Raw genomic sequence first — 25,671 nt, forward strand, 5'->3', positions numbered from 1 at the left:
AGTGCCATGTGGTGAGGCAACCCTGTGGAGAAGCCTACATGGCAAGGGATTGAGACCTGCCAACAACCACGTAATGTTGAGAGCAGAATCTACCTCCACATCAAGTCTTCAGATTAGACTGTAAAGGACAGCCTATAGAGGACAGACAGCTTGACTGTAATCAAATGGAAGACCTTGGGTCAAAGGAACCTGGCTAAGCTGTGCCTAGATTCTTAACTCACAGAAACTGAGACAGTAGATGTTTGTTACTTAAGGTCACTAAACTTGGGGGTAACTTGTTATGCAGCAAGCACAGTACAATATATAATACAATGTCCAACTTAGTAATAATAAGTTGTGATCATGTATACATTCATTTATTTATTCAACATTCAATAAATGTCCCCCTTTTATTAAGACTGCATCATGCTTTGGGAAGACCTCACATGGGGCTGTATAGCCTCTCACAAAACACAATAGAAGGGTACATAAACCAGACTTCAGGGGAAAAGCAAAGCTTTCAGGAAAAGCTCCCTGGGGAAAATGACATCATGGGTGAAGGCCCTGGAGGGAAGAAAGTACTATCACATTTGAGAAGCTGCAAAAAGTAGAGCTGGCCTGAAGAGTGCACAGTTAGAGAGTGCAGGGCTGTTTGGCAAGGGTGCCGGTTAAGAAGACAGATTTTGGTGTTACATGAATCCAAGTTCATGTCCATGTCCCTGTTCTGCCCCTTCACAACAACGTTAACAAGAACCATTTAAACATCCCCTCTAGGGCTTCCCTGGTGGCGCAGTGGCTGAGAGTCCACCTGCCACTGCAGGGGACACGGGTTCGTGCCCCGGTCTGGGAAGATCCCATGTGCCGCGGAGCGGCTGGGCCCGTGAGCCATGGCCGCTGGGCCTGTGCGTCCGGAGCCTGTGCTCCGCAGCAGGACAGGCCACAACAGTGAGAGGCCCGCGTACCGCAAAAAAACCCCAAAACAACAACAACAAAAAAAACATCCCCTCCATGCCTCAGTTCTTTCATCTGGAAAAAAAACATTAACAGTACCCATTTCAAAAGGTTGTTAAGAGCACTTGCTATGGTACCTAGCATAAAATAAGTGCTGAAAACCATTGGCTGTTATTATTGTTATTTTTATTAGTAGTATTAGTCATGTGAGAGATCTTATGAGACATAGCAAGGAATTTTTATATTAATTTAGAAGCAGTGGAAAACCAAGAAACAGATTTGAATAGGGAATAACATGATAAACAATTTAGAAAAATCATTCAAACAGCCCCATAAAGAATAAATCTGAGAGGGGCAAAATTGAAGGCTGGAGGTCAGTTAACAGGCTGTTGCAATAATCCAGACAACAGCTGGGGTGCCTAGGACAGTGGCAATGAAGATAAAAGGACACATATGAAGGATAATGAGAGGTAGAATTCAAATGTTTTGGAACTTGATTTGCTTTGGAAGTGAGATAGAGAATGAGTCAAACTTTATACGAGGTTTAGAGAATGAGGAAATGATATGCATTTTCACAGACTGAAACCTTAGCAGATGGAGAAGGACTGGCTGGAAAAAGAATTTGTGAATGTGAAATATCATCGACATCATCGACATTTAAGGGACCTCTGACTGAATATACAGATCTGAAATGCAGAAAAATGAATAATTAAACACGGGGCTAGAGAATATTTTGTGTCCCTAGCAAATGAAGGATACTGGAAGCCATCAGCATTTTTTTTAAAGACGTCCAATTACCTATGTACAAAAATCTAAATATCATCAATAGAATCTTGAATCCTGCAAAAGAAACTTAGAAGCAGCAGCCAAAAATGAAAAAGGATAAAAGAAAAACAAGATGTTACAGAATCTACTGGATGACTCCTTCTAGAAAAAATAGCATCAGACAAGAGAGTCAAGTGGTGCAATAAATAAGGTAAGACTGATAAATGTCTTGTGGATTTCCCATAGGAAGGTCACTGAGGACTTCACCGAGAGCACTTCCTACAGAAGGTTGCAGCAGAAGTCAAAATGCAGTGAATTGAGGAATGAGAAGATAAATTATGTTAAAGAAGTTTGGCTACAGGGTAACCTTGGGTTTAGAACTGTTTCTTTGTTTTTGTTTTAATGGAAGCAACATGTATCTGTTCATGGGGGAGGGGGAAGGGGGGAAGAGAACCAGAGCTCAGGAGAGGAAATAGTCTCAATGAGAAGATGGCTACAGATGCAAGATTCTTTAAAGGTTGGGGCTTGGAAGATAGGAATGTTCCCATATTGGAGTATATAATTATACTCTGAAGTTAGAGATAAGACCATATTTCAGAGTGGAGGTAAAGATGGTGGGGTTAGACCAGTGGTTCTCAACCAGAGGATGATTTTGTCCCCGCTCCAGGCAACATTTAGCAATGTCTGGAGACATTTTGTTTGCTACAACTAGGGGGTATAATACTGTCATCTAGTGGGTAGAAGATTGGGATGCTGCTAAACAGTGTCCAAGGCACAGGACAGTCCCTCACAATATCTAGTCCAAAATGCCAATAGTGCCAAGGTTAAGAAACCTGGGTTAGACATTTAAGGAGAAAGGAAAAGGTTTAAAATCTCCACTGAGGAGAATGGGGAGCTCACAGTGGAATCACGGTATGCTTGCTTTACAACATTCAGGGCCCCATGAAGAACAAAGGCCAGTATTTTTAAAGTCCAATGATCTACACTGCTGTATGCTTCTCTCCAGCAGTGTTAGGACTGAATCCAGGCTCAGAGAAGTGAAAAGTTAGACTGATAACATGAATGAGGTTTTATTAACTGGGTTTAACAGAAGGACACGGGAATGAAAGATACTGGTAAAAGATCCATGATCCACTCAAGTGATGGGTCATGATATCGAAGTAAAGTGTGAAACAACAGGTAGCTGAAAGAGAGAAGACAGTGGGATTAGAGTTTCCTGTAAAATTTAAATATGTGCAGTTAGAGTAATTTAGTGTAAGATAAGGAAAGGTAAAATATTGTGGTCAGAAGTTAAGAAATAGCCTTAGTATTTATTTTTCAGCACAGTTAAGATAATGGCTATATCCAGACTGGGCCCAACAGGTAGGTAGATGAAGTGCACTGAAAACAACGGACACTGGAAATGAGAAGGACAGGACCTGAGAAGCGAAGGCACTGAAAAAAAAAAATCACACAGCGCCAGTTACACACCATTCTGTGTACCCCCTAAATTCCATATCATTATTTAAACAATGATTTGAAAACATACATGGACCCAATGTATCATTGCAGCACTACATACAACAGCCAGGACACGAAAGCAACCTAAATGTCCATCAACAGATGAATGGATTAAAAAAATGTCATATACACATATATAATGGAATACTACTCAGCCATAAAAAAGAATGAAATAATGCCATTTGCAGCGACGTGGATGGACCTCAAGATTGTCATACTGAGTGAAGTACGTCAGACAGAGAAAGACAAATATCATATGATATCGCTTATATGTGGAATCTTTAAAAATGGTACAAATGAACTTATTTACAAAACAGAAATAGAGTCACAGATGCAGAAAACGAACTTATAGTTACCAAGGAGGAAAGGGGGGGGATAAATTGGGAGATTGGGACTGACATATACACACGACTATATATAAAATGGATAACTAATAAGGACCTATTGTATAGCACAGGGAACTCTACTCAATACTCTGTAATGGCCTATATGGGAAAAGAATCTAAAAACGAGTGGATATATGTCTAACTGATTCGCTTTGCTGTACAGCAGAAAGTAACACAACATTGTAAATCAACTATACTCTAATAAAAATTAGAAAAAAACACACAGAACAATGAATAAACAAATTTCTCTCTTAAATCAGAGTTGGGAGACCAGAAGGGGGAGCCCTCACACCCTGCGACTACAGCTGAGCCCAACAAGAAGAAGCAGTCCTCTTCTCTCCTGGCAAGGACTCAGCAAATAGAAACCACAGGCTGTCTATTTACTCTAGCCCTCCCAACTTCCTTGCTCCTTCTATAAAAGTGTCCTTCCCTTGCTATGGGGGGACTTGCATGCGGCTTGTCATGTTTGCAGACCCCAAATTTCAATTGTCTGTTTATCCTGAAGAAACCTATCTTTGCTGAAGAAATATCTGGCAGTCTATTTGATTTAGATCAATAATTACCAAACATATACAGGAAAAGTAGCAACAAAAAGAGACTATCATAATAATTGTAACAAAAAGGACTCTTTGTAGAATCTAACACTGGGAAGACCAAGGAATGAGTGACACAGGATGCATCAGTTGGATGCTCAACAAGAGTGTAGAACCCAGCTCTCTAAACCTAGGGTTGATAGCCCAAGTCCCAGTAACACTCTTTCAGGATTCCATCTTATTGGCTTCTGCACTGAATGGATAAAGCATGAATGAAATTATCCAAGAGTAGAAGACTATTTTTCAGGCAAAAACGCTGCCTCACGAGGTCAGATAATGGGAAGTTATGTACACTTAAATATCCTGCAGGGTGCAGCAGAGAAATTAGGGCACAGAACTTAGGAACAGATTCTTAACAGGTGAATTTGAGATAGAAAGCAAAGAACAAGGTGCTAAAACTTCCAGCAACAGAGGAGGAATACTCAGAAAGTCTACGAATAAAGACAACTTGGAAAAGAAGATTGAAGTATAACCTTTACACCCAACAGACAGCTGAGGTGGCTGCCATTTCTTTCCAGTTTTAGATTGTTGCTCCAAATGCTACTGGTAGAATTTAGCACTGACTGCCATCAAAACGACCACGGGGAGCTTGTTAAAAACTGAAATTCCAGAACTTATCCCAGATGATTCACTAAATATTTACACATTCCAGGAATCTATGTATTTAACAGTTCATGTATTTAATACAGGACAGAAATTTGGGAGCTTGTAGTATCTACTGCTTAATACTATCACACCTTCATCTCAACTGATGGGTTGAGATGTTAATAGACGTCATTGTTAAGTCTCTTATAGTTCATATTTGTTGAAAACTTACAGTATGGCAGATGCTTTTCTAAGCACATTAAAATATATTTTTAAAGTTCAGTTGTCCCAACAACTTTACAGTGCAGATGTTATTAACATTTTCAATTTAAGATAAGGAAATGAGGCAATAAAACAGACATCTGAGTACTGGCAATCTGATACCAGAGCCTGTTCTCTTTACTGACTGTGCTATCATGATGGAACTAGCTTACTAAAATAAACTTTTTCCTTTTGCTTTCAACTAGAATTATGTATGTTGTTAAAAAGCCATGACATGTTGATCATAAACCCAGGCAGTTACACATTTTAACGAAAACAAGGAAACTGATGAAAACAATAAAATCACCTTGGCAAGCAAAACATTTCAAAGCACAAAACTGTCACAAAAATAATGGATGTCCTTAGGGGTAAAAGTAGTAAATAATTCCTATACACCGCTTCACACTCACGGCTACTTCTTGCATTTCCTTCACCCTAATATTAAATATGAGGTTAACCTGGACCTTGATCAGTTCCAAAAGGGGGGGGGGCAAGAAACATCCATTCACTTCTTCAATATCATAATTATGCTATCTTTTGCATATCTGCTTCTCTCTTTTCTTTCTCTCTCTTCTTAATCTCTTTCTTTTCTTCATGTATTCAACAAACTTTAGTAAGCATCTAGCATGTGCTGGGCACTGTGATTCTCAAGACAAGTGTCAACCTCACGCAGGGGCTCATGTGCACCGGGGCGGGGTGGGGGTGGGGGGCTTTCTAAAGAAGTCACACTGATGCTGAATTTTAAAGGAGAAATAGAACTCGGAGAATGAAGGTGGGGAGGAAATCCAGAAGAGGAGTGGAGAAGGGAAACTAATTGTATTTCAAGTCAAAAGTGATGGCAAAACACAGGATTTCATTACAGCAAAATACGAAAATTAGCTTGAAAGTACTTTTATGCCTTGTCAAGGAAAGCATCTTTGTATGATAAAAATCTGTGGCAATCAAATGTATTTTATCAAACTGGATCTTTGAATACTTACATTTAATTCATTTTTTAGCATTTCTTCAAGACGATGACCTACATGTTCCTCATCTTCTTTTGTGTCCATAACTACACAAATTTGTTGTGAAATTCTTTCTGAGATAAAAAAGAAAAATAATATTGTTTCAAACAGAATATGGAACAAAGCCCTAGTATGCTGAAACCTATACTAACCCGCTGTTCTTAACTCTTGAACAAGAATAGGGAGGTGTGGGCTTTAGGCCAAGTGGAGTGACTTGGACTGCACAGAGATGTCCTGGACTCAAGTCAGTAAATCTATGTCTTTAACATTTTGTGGGTGGGTAAACAGGACATCATGTAAGCAACAGAAATAAGGATCTTTGGATATATTTGAAGAGAGTAACTGCAGGGGACAGCTACTTGGCTCAAGAATTCAATCCTTCCACATTTATAAGGAATCTCCCAGAATCTGATTGAATCCCATCTCCCAGGCAGATCCTCTGGTCAGGCCATAAGACGTCTCCTGCGTACAGCTCACTGTGCCACCTGGTGCCCTGGCTATGCACAGCATTTTCCTTGCCATTCCAGTCAATTCAATTAAATTCCTGCCTGTTTAACTATTACCACAACAAGTGAAAATAATCAAAAATAGATTTTCTTCGAATCTGGAAGGCTTGAGATGATATAATTTAAAATCATAAGCTGTATGACATAGTGATATTCACCTCTGTAAACCCTGGATGCACTCTCCCCAAATACGTGCAGTCCTCCTTTAAAGTAAACAGATCTAAAATACTAAGAAATGGCTATACTGCTGCCAGTTAAGAACACATTTCATGGTATTATGTCATGGATTTTTTTTTAAGTCTACTTTTAAATAGGAGTCCCAAACCAAACGTGAGTTTAACTTAGGACCTAGCTGCTTCTTACACTGGCAACTCCACATAACAGGCTCTCTAGAAACACTATTCTAGCAATAGTTAATGATTCTTCAAAAAAAAGCTGGGGAGAACCAAACTTTTTTTTCTTTTTCAATAAATCATAGCTGTTTTATTAACTCTAAGAGAGATTTTTGTTTTGGTTTGCTTTGGTTTGTTTGGCCTCGCCACACGGCATGTGGGATCTTAGTTTCCCAACCATGGATCAAACCCATGTCCCTGCATTGGAAGTGTGGAGGCGTGGAGTCTTAACCACTGGACCACCAGGGAAGTCCAAAACATTTAAAACAATAATGTCACCAGTTAATGGTATTCCTGTTACTACCTACCTCCCACTTAACAATAATAGTATATGTTCCAAGAGCCATACCCGATATTCACACTATGTCTCATGATGACCCTGCAAACAATGTTATTGTGAATCTATGTGACAGATTCAGGTTCCTACCAACTTGAAAATGTCCATAATTTTAAGTCACACAAGCCTAATAAAATTAAATATAATTAAGAACACAAATGGAGGGTACAGATATTAACTGCTATGGAACATCACTGTGATTAGAAAGGGAAATTGGTTGACAAGATTAAATAAATCTTTATGCTAAAATGAGCTAGGAGCTCACTCTTGAAAGGTAAACTTTGCTTAGTAGAGCCAAGAGGCTTTGAAAGTGATTAAGAGAAACAAGATTTTTAAAAAATTTAATGTATTGGGGTAGAAAGGGTACAAGCATAAACTTATTGTGACAAGAGACAAGATAAGTACTCAAAAAATCATTGAATGATTTAGCAGTGAGCTATGAAGTGGTATACTCAGTGAAGCCAGAACATGAAGGTCCCATGCTTTCCTGAATACCTAGAGTGTCCTGAAAGCTTTAGATGTAACTATAGTACGAGCAGTAGCTTTTGAAAACCAAGTTAATTCAAATGTATGTATTGTATTCTCTTAAATATTTGGAGAAATTTGGACTTTGTAATGTCCTAGCAAAAATCCAGTTACATTTCCAAATGCTTCTTTCACATACACCAAAAACATTATAATAAAAAATTTACTGTGTAAGTACAAAGTAATTTACTACATATATAATATGATGGCACCACAATAATTCTGACTAATTTATAATATAATGCATAAACAATACTTTTTAAAACAAAACACAACATATACAGATTTCCCTTCCTTGTTTCATCATATATCCTTTATAGAATTCCAAACTCTATCAAATGTAAATCAACAATAAATTAAAACGGACATTATCCCCCTCCAAAACTGAGATACAGTTAGCCCTTGAACATGGGTTTGAATTGCAAAGTGTCCACTTATACACAGATTTTTTTCAATAGGAAATAGTACAGTGCTATATGATCCTCAGTTGGTTAAACCCACAGATAGGGAGAGCTGACTATAAATTATATGTGGATTTTCAATTTTGTGAGGGTCAGTGCCTCTAACACCCATTTTGTCCAAAGATCAACGGTATAAATAAAATGAAGTAACTCAAAATCAATTTGGCATTAATTTTTTGCCACGTGTCAGCTGTTCTAAATAGCTTTTTGTTCGGGAATCTTTGCATTACCATATAAATTTTACAATAAATTTGCACAAAATCACCTGCTATTTATTTACTTTTAAGTATTTTGGTCATGTGTGAGGCTTGAGGGACCTTAGTTCCCCTATTAAGGGATGGAACCGGGGCCCCCTGCAGTGGAAGCGCGGAGTCCTAACCACTGGACAGCCAGGCAAGTCCCTCACCTGCTTTTTAGACAAAAATGACATCTTTAAAATCACAAGCCTTTCAATTATAAACATAATATATTCCTCTATTTATTGAGATCTTCCTTAATTTTTCTCAGTGTTTTACAGTCTCCAGTGTAGAGTCTTTTTGCAACTTTTGTTAAATTTCTAAAAAACATTATTGATGCTATTGTAAATAATATCTTTAGTTGCATTTTCTACTTGTTGATGTACAAAAATATCTTAAGATTTCTATAGTCTTTGCATTTAGTAACTGCTAAATTCACTTATAAATTCTAAGGGTTTACAAGTTATTTCAAATTTTTTATATATACAAACATGTCAATTGTGAACAAAATTTTATTTCCTTTTTTCCAAATCATAATTTTTTAATCTGATAATGCAAACTTTAGAATTTTGCATCTATGTTCATGATAAAAATTAGCCTGTAATTTTATTCTTATAAGGTCCTTGTCAGAGGTTTATTAAACATTTACACTGCCTTCATGTAATGGGTTGGAAAGTTCTCTCTTTTTCTATTTTCTGAAGAAATGTGTATGACTGGTGTTATTTCTTCTTTTCAATGTTTTTGTAAAATTCACTGGTAAAAGCCAACTGTCTTTGTGGTAGCGTTTTTAATTAGATTCAATATCTTAAATGGATGAACAACTTTTCCTAGTTGTATTTGCCTATGAATGTGTTCATTTAACCTAAATTTAAGTCTATTAGCATAAAGCTATGGACTGAATGTTTCTGTTCCCCCAAAATTCATGTTGAAGCTTTTAACCCCCCAATGTGATGGTATTAGGAAGTAGGGTCCTTGGGAGGTAATTAGGTTTAGATGAGATCATGAAGTGAAGATCATCTCATAGGGTGAAGTCCACATGATGGGATTAGTGCCTTTATAAAAAAGAGGAAAAGACAACAGAACCTTCCTCTCACATCCATGCGAGGATTCAGCAAGCAGGTAGCTCTCTGCAAGCCCAGAAGAGAGCCCTTATCTGGAAAATGAATCAGCTAGCACCTTTATCTTGGAATTCCCAACTTCCAGAACTGTGAGAAATAAATTCCTGTTGTTTAAGCCATCCAGTCTATGGTATTTCATTATGGCAGCCCAAGTTGACGAACAAAGTTGCTCACATCTCATTGCAATGTCTATAGGATCATCACTGATGCTCTTTTTTCATTTCTGATAATAATTATTTGAGCCTTCAATATTTTTCATGATCACTTTTGCCAAGGTTTTATCAATTTTATTAACATTTTCAAATAAAAGTTGTGTTGATTCTCTCTTATGCTTGTCTTCTAACTTATGAATGTTTAGTATCTTCTTCAATATCTTCTTCATTCTACTATCTATAGATTTAGTTCACTGTTCTAATTTCTTACAAAAGAAAAAAAATAGTGGGCTTTTGTGCTTTTCCTTTATTCTAATACAGTCAACCCTTGAAGAATACAGGCTCGAACTGCGAGAGTCCACTTACGCCTGTTTTTCTCAATATGTACATAGTACAGTACTACATGAGTGTGATTGGTTAAATCTACAGATCCAAAACTGTGGACACAGAAAGCCAACTGTAAAGCTATCCACAAATTTTACACTGTAAGGAAGGTCAGGTTCCAAACCCCATGTTGTTCAAGGATCAACATTTAAGGCTCTAAATTTTCCTCTAATAACAGCTTTATTTATACATCAAACATTGTGATATTTTTCAGTTTAAATTATTTCATTTTCAATTTAAAAGATTTCATTCATTTTTTTCTAACCTGGTACACTTCTAGTTTCCACTGTGATTTCTCATTTGACTCATGGATTATTAATTTTATTGTCCTTATTAGTCTGCTATTGTGCAAGAAGTTGCCATAAATTTAACAGATTAAAACACCCACTAAGTATCTCACAATTCTATAAGATAGAGAAGGAGGAAGCTAGAGAGAGAGAGAAAGAGCAAAAGACAGCATGAACATACACAAGAAGAAATGATAATGAGCTCACACATAAACAAATGATAGAGCAAATGGGGCAAAATGTAAAAAATCCGTGAACAGGTGATCTGGGTAAAAGACAGATGGAAGTTATATGTATTATTCTTGCCATCTTTGAAGTTTGAAAGTATATTAAAATAAAAAAATGTTCTAACCCCCCAAGAAATAAGATACAATTAAAAATAGATTTATATACACACACATACACACATATAAATAGTAGAGGACTTTAAAATTCATCTCTCTAAATTTTTAATTACGTGAGGTGATGGATCTGTTACCTAACCTTATTTGTGATAATCATTTCACAATATATACATGTAACAAACCATCATATTGTACAACTTAAAATGTTTTACATCAATTATATCTCAATAAAGCTGGATAAATTTATTAAAAAATTAATTCTGTTCATTAAAGATCAACTGAGCAAAACATAAATAAGGACCTAGATTCAAGACAGCGTAACATAATAATGAACAAAGTCAATCTTTTATCTTGTTGGTTTCTGTATTGTCTGCTGACTTCTTGTAATTCCCAGTTACTTGTATTCCACATGGAAGTCTGTGCCAGACTGGCCACTTTCTAACAGTGTCTACAGTCCATATCAATACCATTTAGCACCGACAATGATAAATTTTCTATCCGGCTAAGGTCATTTAAAGTCTAAACTAGGTTCAACTGGTTCTCAAACATGGCTGCACTTAAGAATCAACTCTCAGTATCTTTTTGTTTTGCCTTTATATTTTTAAAATACATATGCTTATAACTCACCCAACAAAATTCTCGCCTGTACTTTCTGAAGCTCCAAAAGTGATTCTAATGTTCAGCCAGGTTGAAAACCTCTGCTTACTCACTGCACTGATTTTCTATAATGTGAGGTTTATAAAAGGTTTCTCTATCTTTAAAAAACATAAAAATTACCTACGATAGCTGATTAATCCCATCAAAATGGTATAAGTCTTTTTGAGTATAATAATTTGGGGATAATTTTGTAGTTTTCTCTCATCTCCATATTGTGGCAACTGAAGGATGACGAATTTAGTGAGAAAAAAAAATGTGTTGGGTTACTCATTTCCCTTTGATATTTCAGTGTGAAATTTTTAAAGAAACCCAAACCCACCCAACTCCTACTCTGATCTGCATGGCTCACTGGAGTTTACAATTTAGACATTTCGTGCCCAATATTTTAAAGGCAATATTATAAGAAAAAACGCAATGTTTATATTTCAATTATAAGTATGAGGCACTTCTTGGGTGTCCAATATTTGTTAAATTATTCAGGTAAATGCAATTTTTCAAAATCTTATACAAATTCTGTATCTGAAAATAGTATATTCATACTTTGACAGCATTTTACATGTATGAAACGAGATGAGAAACTAACAATTACTATGTAAAGCCAAATTTTCTATAAGGAGTTTATAAGTATCTAAAAGAAAAACAGGAGACATGGGAATAATAAAAGATACTACATGAGAATTAATGAAGATTGTATGAATTAATATGTGTAAAGTTATCCAGAATGCTTTGTACAAGTATATCCCCAATAAATATTCACAGAATAAATGCTATCATGGTCATATACATTCATTATGAATATAAGTTAAGATTCCTTTTATCTTACCAAAATACAACCCATCTCTAATTCCAAATGGTGCCTTTGTGGTCTTAACATTTCAGAGTTTGATAAACAATCCCTATCAACTTTGTCCCACTGCTTTTCAAGTTTCAGAGTTTCACCAAATATGCAGTAGTTTTATATAGTAATGGAATACACATCTTGAGTAATCAATAGTCCCCTGTTTTCATCACTTAAATCCTCTGAAGCTAAAATGGATACCTTCTAGCTCTAATCGTTCATATCTTAGTTTGTCCATTAGACCTAGGCTAAAACATCTTACATGATTTCTATTAATGAATCCACAAACATGCACTGACAGGCTTAACTGAAAGTGTCGATGTACTTAAGATCTTCATCAAAAACAGGCATCTGCCATAACTGTACTTGTACCATGCAGATGGAGGGCCAAAATGGGAAGAATGTAAGCTGTAGGAACAGGGCTCAAGTAAATTGAACCTCCTCTCTTCCACAGTTATTCTAGTATCCCCCAACTCATGAAGATGGGAAAAAAGGCACATTATTTAAAATTCACTTTTTTCATGAACCACAAAACACTTTCCAATCATTAATATGATTAATCCTTATTATTTCTCAATGCAAACAAAGTATTTAACAACTTCCTTGAGGTTAATGATGAAATCAAAAGAAAAAAGAAGTCTTTAGAATTCCTGATCTGCTGTTCTAACTATTAATAAAGCACTTCTTAGAAACATTTAGAGTTTAAAATAAAAACAATAGCACTGGGGAAAAACCATAAAGTCATTTCACTTCCTGGAATCATAAAAACTCTAACACAAGAATCTACTCTTTGTTCTCGCCCCAAAAAAGACCTAAGGATAAATTGGAAAAACGTTGAAATTAACTTTAAATCATACCTGACCAGTCAACTTGATGACTAATATTATTCTCTGAGTTTTAGTTTTCATACTACCCTCTCGTTTAAACAGCTTTTAAAAAATCTTTCTAAAAGGCACCTGTGTCACATGATGAAATATTTTGATATCTAAAGCACTAGGGTACATCCCTCCCCTCAAAATCATTTTTAACAAGTACTCTGATTTACACTGAATAACTTCATTTATATATCACATCTAGTGTTGCACAGCTCTCATAGTGACAACATAAAATTCAAACTGGAACATAACTTGGAAATCGACAAGTTAGAATTAAAAGCTGTAAGCAATAATTAATAAGCTCAGAATTTTCAGTTAATACCTCATCCCCATGCATGACAACTTCTAAATGGTCAAAGAATATGTATGATTGCCAATAATTAACAATAATGCCAAAAATAAATAATGTGCAACTTGATTTTACTTTACTGGCTATAATGATTAATTTTGTATGTCAACTTGCCTGGGACACAGGGTGCCCAGATATTTGCCCAAACATAATTTGGGTATTTGTCATGGTGTTTTTAGATGAGTTTAACATTTATATCTGTAAACTAAGTAAAGCAGATTGCTCTCTCTAATGTGGGTGGGCCTCATCCAATCATTTTAAGACCTGAATAAAAGAAAACGTTGAGCCTCCCCCCCAAGTAAGAGATGATTCTCCTGTATAACAGCCTTCAAACTGAAACATGGCTCTTCCTGATTCTACAGTAGTCTGCTGGCCTTTGGACTTGAACTGGGACATTGGCTTTGTAGAGTTTAGACTTGTCAGTCTTAATAATCTGTAATCATGTATGCCAATTCCTTATTGTGTATATATATCTCATTTGTTGTGTTTGTCTGGAGAACTCTAATTCACTGGCAAAAAAATTGTAAGCATTCTTCAACAGATAACTCATAATTCTAAAGTCCTGACCGGAGGATTCCCACCTCCATATATTTTATACAGGGCAACATATAATCACCCACAACACGTTGGGCTTTACACCTCATTCTTCAGCCACCAAATAATACCACCTACAATTCCCTGGACACATCATGATCTTTGCAATAATGTTCATGATCCCCCCGCCTGCAGTGCCATCACATTTCCTTGTCTAATTCTCCAATAAGGACCACATCAAGCACCATCTGCATTAGTAACACTAAGCAAATGCTTTAGATGTATTTTGGTGAGAGGAGAAGAAAAAAGGAGGGAGGAACAGAACCAGCAGGAAGAATTTTGTGAAACTACAGTACCCCCCATCTCCAAACCCCCAATTCTGATACATAATGATACATAATGATACAAACACATATAACCACACAACTAGGATTCTCCTTGTATCCAGGTAATCACTGCATTGCTGAATTTGAATGTTCATGGGAAAAGGCCCCTCTGTAGTTTCAGAAGTGGAAAGAAATCCACACGTACTGTGACCCTAGCAAGTCTATTGGCAAAGGAGACGGTCAGACAGTACACACCAACAGAGCCACATCAGTTCCTTACAGCCAGCAATCGTTCTGGTTGTCAGTGCATTCATTCTGATTATTTAGTACTCATGACATTCTATAATTATTGCTAATATTGCTTTGGCTTTTTACTGCGGTAGATACTTTTATACATCATTTCATTTAATCATCACAACAACCAAGGAGAGAAATTATTCTCCCCATTTTACAGATGAGTTAAGCGAGGCTATAAAGCCAGTAAATTGCCCAAGGTCATACTGCCATGAATTGTGAACTTTAAGCTTTCTAACTCGAGTCCATGTGAAGTTAGCATCCTAAATGATATTTTTCCCTCTCATCCTGTTCTACATTTTTATTTTACTTTCATTATAGTTTTTACATTGGATTATATTATCTATTTGTCTTTCTCTCCCACAAAATCACAAACTCCTAACTCTGTAACTTATAATTTCCCAATATTACCCCCAGGTTTTAGCATAGGGCTCCAAGAAGGTATTGAACATTGATTAGTTTCCATCTCTGGGCTACGAGCATAACTAAAACACTGTTAGGGTGTGAATTGTGTCCCCCCTCAAAATGTGTATGTTGGAGCTCTAAACCCCAGTCTCTGAGAATGTGGCTGTATTTGGAGATAGGCATTTTAAGAGCTAATCAAGTTAAAATGAAGACATTAGGGTGAGCTCTAATCCAACATGACTGGTGTCTTTATGAAAAGAAGAAATGTACACACAGACATGCACAGAGGGAAGACTCTGTGAAGACACAGGTAGAAGACGGCCATCCACAAGTCAAGCAGAAAAGCATCAGAAAAATCCAACCCTGACAAAATCATGATCTTAGACTTCCAGCCTCCAGAATTGTGAGAAAATAAATTTCTGTTGTTTAGGCCACCCAGTTTTTGTACTCTGTTATGAACTAATATACAAATTCTCTTATCTAAAATTTGTTGAATAAAAATTAGCATTGTTGAATAAAAGACTATATCTCGTATCTCATTTTCTAGGAAAGGATACAAATTTGTGAATATAAGGAAGTAACTAGATATCTAGAAAGAGATCAGGAAATTATATCAGGAGAATCTAACTTCAGAGAAAGGAAATTTTAAAATGCAACAATTTTGCTTCAAAACAAATAACTTTAAATATAAAAACCTTCCTAACTTTGAAATAGCCAGGCTAAAATACTTACCTTAAATCTCTATTTTCTAGAAGAAAAAGTAAAAAATAATTCACTTTACTAGGTACACACAAATTATTTTCTCTTCCATTTGAGAATATACAGATATACATACATTTACTAGTTGCCATATGGAAAGAAGTAAAAAATATTTAATTATGCACATGAAGGTGACCTATGATTAAGAGAATTATTTTGAAAGAAACATCTCAATTCATTTGCCGTATTCTGCTCAATACCATCACTAAAAATTATTTATTTAAAAGGGAAAAAAAAAGGAATTCTTGAAAAGTGGCATTGACAGCAAAGGAACGGTTTTTAATTTTTAAGAATCCCCATATAAAAACAAAATTGAATAGCAAAATCAAAAACTCATGGACAACATTTTCAATAAACTTAGATACAAAGGTTTCATCATAACCCTCATGATGCAGCCAAATGAAAACAAACCAACAACAATGATGCAAGACCTGAAATACTGGACTCTATCTGGGAACAAGTAGAGGGATCAGTAAAACAGGGTGTCTGACAGATTGGTTAACAGAAGAACCTTAAAGTTTGCCAACAGATAGTCACTGAAAAATTAAGAAGAGCAGCCCTAACTGGAGGAGTTTTACCTACAAAAATAACTTTTTGTGTGGTTAATCCAAGAGAACTTGGTTAGGTCTGAAGGAAAAGTGTACATACTGTGAAAATTGACACACCACCTTCAGCATAGGGTCCAACTAAAAGAGAACTTGGAAGTGGAATCAAAATTACACAGGATGGGCTTCCCTGGTGGTGCAGTGGTTGAGAGTCCGCCTGCCGATGCAGGGGACACGGGTTCGTGCCCCAGTCCGGGAAGATTCCACATGCCGTGGAGCGGCTGGGCCCATGAGCCATGGTTGCTGAGCCTGCGCGTCCACAAAGGGAGAGGCCACAACAGTGAGAGGCCCGCGTAACGCAAAAAAAAAAAAAAAAAAAAAAAAAAGAACAGAAACAGATAACGGAATAAAAATGAGATAATCTTTAGGACTTTATGTAAGAAAAACAGAGGAACATATTTAAGTTATGCCAGGAAAAATATATGAGCCAAGGATTTTACATTCCACAAAACTAACTTTCAAGAATAAAGCACAAGCAGTTATCAACGTGAATTAAGTAAACAGTTTCCCAAGAAACTGTTTCCTAAGAAATGTACCAGAGCTCAAGCTTCGGATAACCAAAGTCTAGAGAGATGTGAACAAAATTATCGATGAATAGCATAAAACAGAGTTACTAGCAGAACTGAGACTAAATGAGAGCTAAAGTTAAAACAGGACAGTGTATAACAGCTATACAACCTGAAAACATACAGTGTAAACAAAAAAATGGAGTAGGAGAGTAAACGGGGACAGTATATGTAGGAAAAATTATTTAAACTTTTATGGAAATAACATTGGTTTATAGCATTAATACTGACACTTTGAGACCTAGGGTGTGCACTGTTGAATAAAACGAACAAACATTTACAAAATATTCTAATTCTATTATTCCCTGTAGCTTTGAGAACCACAATGTGCGGGAAGTAAGATACAACTTAATATTGAATTGGAAGTACCATTATGAACTTATGAAGTATTTCATCTTTATGAAACACGCACACAAAATAATTGGTAACTTTAGAGAATGATAATTCTTTTGCTTGAAAGCTGATAAAGAAAAATAATCAAGCATTTATTTTTGTCTTATAAACTGTACCACTGGGTAAGTAAATAGTAGATAAGTTTATTTATGAAAATACCTCAATACCTGAAAACTAATTAATAGAATTCAAATATATATATCATGATTCTGAGCCACACACACAACCTCTTAACAATACAGGCGTTGAGTATCAATGGCTGCTATCATCACAAAATTATGTAACCAGACATTAGGTGTCTCCTAACAAAAAACTCACACCATCTCTAGTCTTGAGAAAAAAGATGAAACTAAATCTGACCAAGCTTCTAGATCCAGCTATGACTTTGTAGATGACAGAAAAACGTAAAGAACTGTACCATGCATAAATATGTACCCATCAAAATTCAAAAGAGAAGAAAAGCTACAAGTTACATGGCCTAAATTCAGCAGAAGACAAAGTGCAAGCAAAATAAAGGGATAAGGAACCTGTAGTTTGAGATTTTAAATGTCGTTTAAGAAAATTATCACAACCAAACTGCAGTGTTGAGGGATGCACATTTGAGGGATAAAGTTCAAAAGAAATATGAGGAGGAGATTGCAATAAAATCTGGTTAGCCACTACAAAATACAGGAAAGGGCTTCTGAGGTGCGTGGCAAAGTTCTCTTCATGATCTGGGTGATGTTATGCAAACGTGCATTATTCTTTAAGCTACAAATTAGTTTTAGATTTCAGCATCTGTGGGTTATTTGACAATAAAAAGTTTTACAAAATAAAAAAAAATACTGAAAGTACACTAGTCTTTTCATCTGTACTTCTATTCATTCAGAAAGTACCTTTATATATGATCAAGGGACAAAATTAGGTCTTCAGTATAGCACATAAGGATACAAAAAGGTCTGTAACATGCTATTAAAGCAATCAATAAACTTTTAAAAATTTAACTTAGAGGAAAACTACCAATAACATGAAAAAATAAGAGCAATGGTATTTATAAGGCTCTATGCTTTAAGAGCTCAAAATATCTTAGGGGGTCCTTTAAATTCTAATGAATCAATGCAATGTTACTAATAAATAGTTAGAAGATATTAGCCTCCTTTAAAATAAAAAACAATTGAGGCCTAGAGTAACTCGGCCAAACCACTGGATTATTGCTCACTGAGTGACTGACAATTAATTATTATTCTGTGTTATAAAAAGCATATATTAAATTCTAACCAAAATCTAGCCAGCAAAATCATAATGGCCTCATTAGAGTTGATGATACAAATGACTCACCTGGGATTATACAGCTAGTAAACTCAGGAGCCAGGATTCAAACCGGGCAACCTGGTCTGGAGTGAAGGCCCTCAACAACTCCACATGCTAACAGAATCAGTAAAGAAGATAAAATACTTCCCGAATTCAGCATCTTACCCAGGAGTTTCCCCACCTTTTTTTTTACTGGAGTAATACATGTCAAACGACAGTCTCACAGGTTCATGGAGTAAAGAGAATTCTCCGCAGGCTCTGGCATTCCCCTTTCCCAAACGTTAAGGGATAATAGAATGTAAGAGCAAATGACATCACTCTAGGGCGAAAATGAAATCTTCTTTTGTAGCTTTTAATGAAATAACTCGCAAACTTTCAGTACTTAATTACTTTCAGTACTTAAGTACTTAATATTTCATTGATTGAAACTTCCATTTTTCCTCTGTATAACTTCTCTGAAATAGGGAGGTCATCATAGAATTGCTGCCCATCAGGGCCTTATAAAGATACACTTAACCTCTATTAACATTCAGTAAAATTACCTTTTCGTGTATACGGTGGTCATTTCCATGACTGTAACATTACGGATTTGTGTAACAACCACCACAGTCATAATACAAAGCAGTTCAATCCTTCATGCCATCTTCTTGTACTCACCACCCCCCCCAGCTCCCTGGCCTAAGCAACCTCTGATCTATTCCTTGTTACTACATTTCTGTCTCTCCAAGAATATCATTGCTAGTCAACTATACTGCAACATAAAATAAATTTTTGTAATTTAAATAATAAAAAATATAAAAAGACAAAAAATAAAACAGATAACCAACAAGGACCTACTGTATAGCACATGGAACTCTGCTCAATATTCTGTAATAACCTAAATGGGAAAATAATTTGAAAAAGAATATATACATGTATATGTATAACTGAATCACTCTGCTGTACACCTGAAACTAACACAACATGGTTACTCAACTATGCTCTAAAATAAAATTAAAATTTTTTTAAATCATATAAGTGGAATCATTCAAAACATAACCTTTTGAGATCAGTTGAGATCTCAAACATTTGGAGATCATTCAGTATGATTCCTCTGAGATTAAGTTATTTTGTATATGGACAATTCATATATATTCATTTGAGTTGTATTCCATTGTATAGATGTACCAGTTCACCAATTCATCCGCTGAAGGATATGTGGATTGTTCCATGCTTCTGATGATTATGAACAGAACTGCTATAAAGAGTTACATACAGTTTCCTGTGTGAAAGTAAGTTTTCCTTTCTCTAGGGTAAATGCATTGGAATGGGATGCTGGATCATACAGTAAATGTGTTTTTCTCGCTATAAGAACTGTCAACAGCATTTCAGTGTAGCTGTACCATTTTCATTGCCACCAACAATTGTGTAACATTTCCAGTTGTGTCTTCCTTTCTTTTTCCAGTCTCATGATAGGTTTATTAGTGTTATTAATCCTTTCAGGTAACCAGCTTTAGGTTTTTTGTCTCTGACATTTTGTTTTCAACTTCATTAATTTCTGCTCTTTATCATTTCCTTGCTACTGCTTGCTTTTGGTTTGCACTGCTCCTCTATTTCTAGCTCCTTAACACAGCAACTCAGATCATTGATTCAAGACCTTTCTTCATTTCTAATATAAGCATTTAGGTACTGTTTTAGCAGCATTCTACAAAGTGTGATGTCATTTTACTGAAGTTCAAAATATTCTAATTTATCTTGAGACTTTCTCTTGGACACAGTTGATTTAATGTTTATTTTCCAAGCTTGACGGTTTTTCTTTTACCTATTATCAATTTCTAGTTTGTTTCTATTACTGTCAGAGAACATACTTTGCATGCTTTCAATTCCTCTAAATTTGTTAATATTTGTTTTATTACCCAGGGTACATTCTGTCTTGGAGAGTGTTCTTGGTGCACTTGAAAGGAATGTTTATTCTTCTACTGCTGGGTGGAAAGTTTTGTGTAAATTAGATCAAGTTAGTTGGTGGTACTCTTTCTATATCCTTGTTGATTTTCTATTGATTCCAGCAAATACTTAGAGAAACATTGCAGTTTCCAGCTATAATTGTTGATTTGTCTATTTTTCCCTTCATTTTGGTCAGTTCACGCTAAGTATATTTTGAAGCTCTGCAGTTAAATGGATATACATTTAGAATTATGTCTTTCTGGTGAATTTATCCTTTTATTATGTAAGGTATTTTTTATTACTTTGATATCGCCATCCAGTTTTCTTTTGATTAGTGAATACATGGTATGTGCTTTTACTTGTAACCTTTAAAACATTATGTTGGAAGTAAACTCTTGTAGGCAGCATACAGTTGGGTCGAATCTTAATATCCACCCTAAAATCTTCATCTTTTAGTTGGTCTGCCGAAACCACTGACATTTAATGAAATTACTGATATATTTGGATTTAGGTCATCTATTTTATTATTTATATTTTTGTTTTCTCCCTTTGTTTTGTGTTCCTCTATTTCTCCTTTCTCTTCTGGTTTAAACTTGTTTTTAGTATTCGGTTTTATCTCTTGTGTTTCTGATCTAATCTCTTTGTATAGTTTTTTTAAGTGGTTGCTCTAGGGATTTCAATATTCATATTTAACCTTTTAGAGTCTACATAAAATATTTTATCACAGCAAGTAAAATGTAGAAATCTAACCATGGTATTATAGGTCCCTTTACCTTACTGCTTTTATGTTGCACTTAGTTATCTACAATACTGCAGCTGTCTCATATATAGAAAAACTCATCAGAAAATATTACCTTTGCTTTCAACCTATAAATAGTTTAAAAATGTAAAAAGAATTATGTGACTCTACTCTATTTATTGACTCTGTTGCTCTTCCTTAATTCCTGATGTTCCTAGATTCCTTCTGGCATCATCTCCTTTGCATGAAAAGCTCTGTTGAGATAGTCTTTTAGAGTACATCTTTTGGCAACAAAATTATCTTTTTTTCCCATTACCTGAAATTGTTTTTATTTTACCTTTATTCCTGAAGGGTAATTTTTCTTTTTTTTTTTTTGCTGGATATAGAATACTGAGTTAATAATATTCGTTTTTAGCACTTTAAAAATCGTATTCTACTTTCTTCTGGTTCCCATGTTTTCTATTAAGAAATTTATATTCATTCAAATTATCATTCCTTTATAAGCAATGCATCATTTCTCTCTGGTTACTTTCAAGATTTTTGTCTTAGTTTTCAGCAGTTTGCTTATGAAGTAAGTATCTGGATGTGGACATCTTTGGGGTTATCATGGTGCAGTTAACTGAGCTTCTTGAATCTGCAGTTTTATGTCTTTTATCAAATTTGGGAAGTTTTTATTCATAGTTTCTTCAAATGTTTTTTTCTGTACTGCACTTTTTCCTCTGCTTCCAGGATTCAGATGACCTGCTGCATTCCCACAGATGCTGAGTACTGTTAATTTTTTTCCCCATTTCTTTTCATTCTGTAGTTCAGAATGAAAAACTTCCAATGATATATTTTTAACTTCAGTGGCACTCTGCCATCTCCATTCTGTTATTAAGCCCAACCAGTAAGTTTTTTATTTTGGTTATCTTCCTTTTTTCAGTTTTAAGATTTTTGTTTGGTTCTTCTTTATTTTCTCTATGCCTTCGCTGAGACTTTTCATCTTTCAAGAGCATTTTCCCTTGTTGCATTTTTATAATCAGTGCTTTAAAGTATTTTTCAGAAAATTCCAACATCTGTGCCATCTCAGAATGGGTATCTATTAATTGTCCTTTCCCATGTGAATTTAGATTTTCCTGACTCTTTGCATGTTAACTGACCTCAGATCATGTCCTGTACATTTGAGTAATATCCTCTCTCACCTCCAACCTCTCCCTGTACATTCCACTTCTTTAGTGCCTCCCTTTTCACCACTCCTACCAGAAAGCTGGGATCCTATTTATCCCATTTTGCACACATTTCCCATAATTGCACCTGCGTCCAAAGGTAAGCAACAGGGGAAATTAAGAACAGCAACAGTGGTCATCCCACCTCTTAGAATCATAGCAACTCTGATTAAGAGGAATGTTCACTTCTCTCAGAATTTTAGGCTTCTCTGGGCCCCCACTGATGCCATTGCCAATGCCACTATTGCCACATGATTGCTTGGGAATTAAAGCACTGAGAGAGAAAAGAAAAAAGGGGAGATATCTTCACTTTCTGAACATTAGGAAATTCCTTTCCGGCTTCTCTGATCAGAATTAAGGGGCTTTTCTTGGAGGTCTGTCAACTCCAATGCCCACTTCTGGACAACGGACCCAGGGCTGCATTGGACCCAGGTCAGGACATAACAGAGCCTGACATAATTCCCTGCCAGTTAGGTAGTACTTCAAAATTGGGTCTTACTCATTAATCCACCTGTACTATTTACTTTGAAGCCTCAAACAGCTGTTCTATGTATTCTGTCCATATAGATTCATTTGCTAGGAGAAACAGAGTGGAGTGAGCTTGCTCCATCTTACCCAGAACCAGAACTCTGCCTGTGTCTTTTTACATATGAACAAGTGTGATAAAAATATATGTCTAAATAAACATAAAAGAGCTCATTTAATAAATGTTTATAAGTTTCTAAGTGAAAATAAAACATTACATTGTAGTTTAATTGCCAGCGTTTTTCTTTTCGCAATGGTATAAAAATAACATTGCTTCTTACAAGCAATGGCACCTTAGAGTCAATGAAACATGGTAGAAATGGAGTACCTGGTTACATGCCTCCCATGACTCCCTAGTCACATAACAAGACCACGTTGTGGTTGATAGCTGCTTATCTAACAATGTTGTCTGCCTCATGCCAAAAGAGCAGAGACCATCTAAACCTTTAAACTTCAAAAGCAAAATCACACTGTCTCTCATTTGCATACTTAATCAGGTAAGAGTTAAGAATACTCTTCAACAGAACCCTAAATCAGGTGCTTAGAGACTTAGAAAGTAACATAAAAGTCTCAGCTGGTTCACTAGGTCACAATATACTAGAGAAGACAACACTCTCAATACCAAAACCAATTAAGCATTAACTGAAGCCCATCAGGGTATAAAATAGAGACAACTCAGAAGGTCAGCTGTCCTCTTGTGCAGGACCCTTCAATGCTACAGCTACATACTATTAACTCCAAGTGGAAGAAGGAGAAAAGACATGGAGGTCCTTCCAACAGAGGATGCTCCTCTGCCTCCGCTTATCTCTCTGCTCTCCCAGGAATTGACAGTAGCACAGAAGAACATTAACACAATTCCAAACATCTACCCGGGAAGTGCATCAAAGGACTCCTAGCATAGATATCTGGAATGCCCAAGTTTTCAATGTATCACAGCTTCATCTGCCAAACTCTTTTGAAATTTTCTCAAGTTTCAATCTAGTTGTAAGTACAATGGAATTCTTTAAGAGCTTTCAATCCACCGGTTTAACATGCTTCACAACTTAGCCACCTTTGGTTAGGATATACAGTTTAACAAAATATATTCATACATAATGTGTTTTCCTAAGTGTTTAATTTCAGTGTTATTCTAACTAAAAGTCCTATATAGGAGGCATAATGTATAATCTCAAAGTTAACAAATGACGTCAAAATCTAATTTATAATATACTCATCTTTTAGAAATTCCTCTAATTGTTCTTGAATATTAGAACTCTTGGTATACATAAAGTATCCGGTCTTACTTGAAGGGTTAGAAAACAGATGCAATTTGGAATCTTCATTTAACTTCACAAAACAGTAATATGTAAAATCCCTAACATGCACAGCTTTCTCTTTACCGTGTGATAAACCCACTGACACATTAACAAGGAGCAAGGAATACCTAGACATAAGCTTCTGTCAATTAATCATGAGTAAGGACACATGAGTGCTCAGGATGGCATTTGTATTTTACAAAAAATTTTCAAACTCAGTGGTGAAGAGAGAAGTAAACGTAAATACTAGATTAGTTCTAGAAGCAAGTAGGCAAAAAATCCAAAAGTCAGTTTTCCATTTTCTTAGAAACATCTAACACGATGAATTCCATCAGGCCTTCATCCACTATACTGACCTCCTGAGCCAAAATGTTTGTGTTCATAGGTAAGTAAGAAACAGCTATATCAAATCCGGAAATAGTCATTTCCAAAAGATGTCAAGTCCTAATCCATTCAAAGTGGGGGCAGTCATCTTCTATTCTCCTGTTCAGTTCACTGAATCAAAAGCCAATCTTAGAGTCTATTTTCTGTCTCACATGAACAATTTTAAAGGAGTCAAACAGAATCACCACTGTTGAGCACTGAAATCCCCATCTCAGTTTCATCTGTAATAAGATGCCTAAGGTTTCTCTGAACGCCTATCTAAAGGAAGCTCTTAGAACAGTAAGGGCAGCAGGCCATCAAGCAAAGAGAAGCAGTCAACAAGCCATGACTACAGGACAAGTGGACAACAGGGATAGAGATTTGAGAAAGAAATACAGACCCACATTAAAAGGTCAAAGTGGTCTTTGTAAATTGGCTTCCTTCTCAACTGTACATATTTTACCTGGAGGACATCGGGAAGGCAGATTTTTTTTTTAAGATGTTTTATATCAGATCTTAACCACATTTTTAAATGAGTCACTGAATACCAAATGAAGTTTCCTACCTTGCAACTGAAAATAAGAAGCAGACATGTGACATCTTGTCTCCTGCATGTGTTTTTACGTGTAAGGATATTACTGTTTTCCAAGAAAACGATGCAAAACTTTTCTTTTCTTTTCAAAGTATATATTCTTTCTTAGTTAAGAGAAGTAAATTTGAAGGAAACGCAATTTTCTAAGGCTAGTGACTCATCAGGATATTTATAAAATGTATTGTACTATTACTTAAAGCATAAGTGTCATGTTTGCATTTTTGTTGTTTTTTCCTACCTACATCAGAGTTAAGCCTAACTGGCTGGCTTTTGTCTGTTATTAAGTCTTATTTAACTAGTTACTTAATACCTCACTGTGACCTTAGAAGTTTTTGAACATGACAGATTTACTTGCTTATGCTTGAATTAGCA

General features: G+C 35.7%; 1 protein-coding gene across 16 annotated transcripts in view; it reads right to left on the reverse strand.

The window, feature by feature from the left end:
- Positions 1-25,671, reverse strand: part of CRPPA (CDP-L-ribitol pyrophosphorylase A) — a 410,033-nt gene that overhangs the window by 274,391 nt on the left and 109,971 nt on the right. For all 16 annotated transcript variants that reach the window (XM_089917677.1, XM_089917676.1, XM_089917679.1 and 13 more), the window contains one exon: positions 6,001-6,098. In XM_089917677.1, the coding sequence (XP_089773803.1) occupies positions 6,001-6,098 (98 nt within the window). The remainder of the gene's footprint in view (positions 1-6,000; positions 6,099-25,671) is intronic.

The sequence above is a fragment of the Delphinapterus leucas genome, chromosome 9, assembly GCF_059928025.1.
Source record: "Delphinapterus leucas isolate spDelLeu-1000000601 "Yukka" chromosome 9, BTC_Dleu_Yukka2, whole genome shotgun sequence".
Classification (NCBI taxonomy): domain Eukaryota; kingdom Metazoa; phylum Chordata; class Mammalia; order Artiodactyla; family Monodontidae; genus Delphinapterus; species Delphinapterus leucas.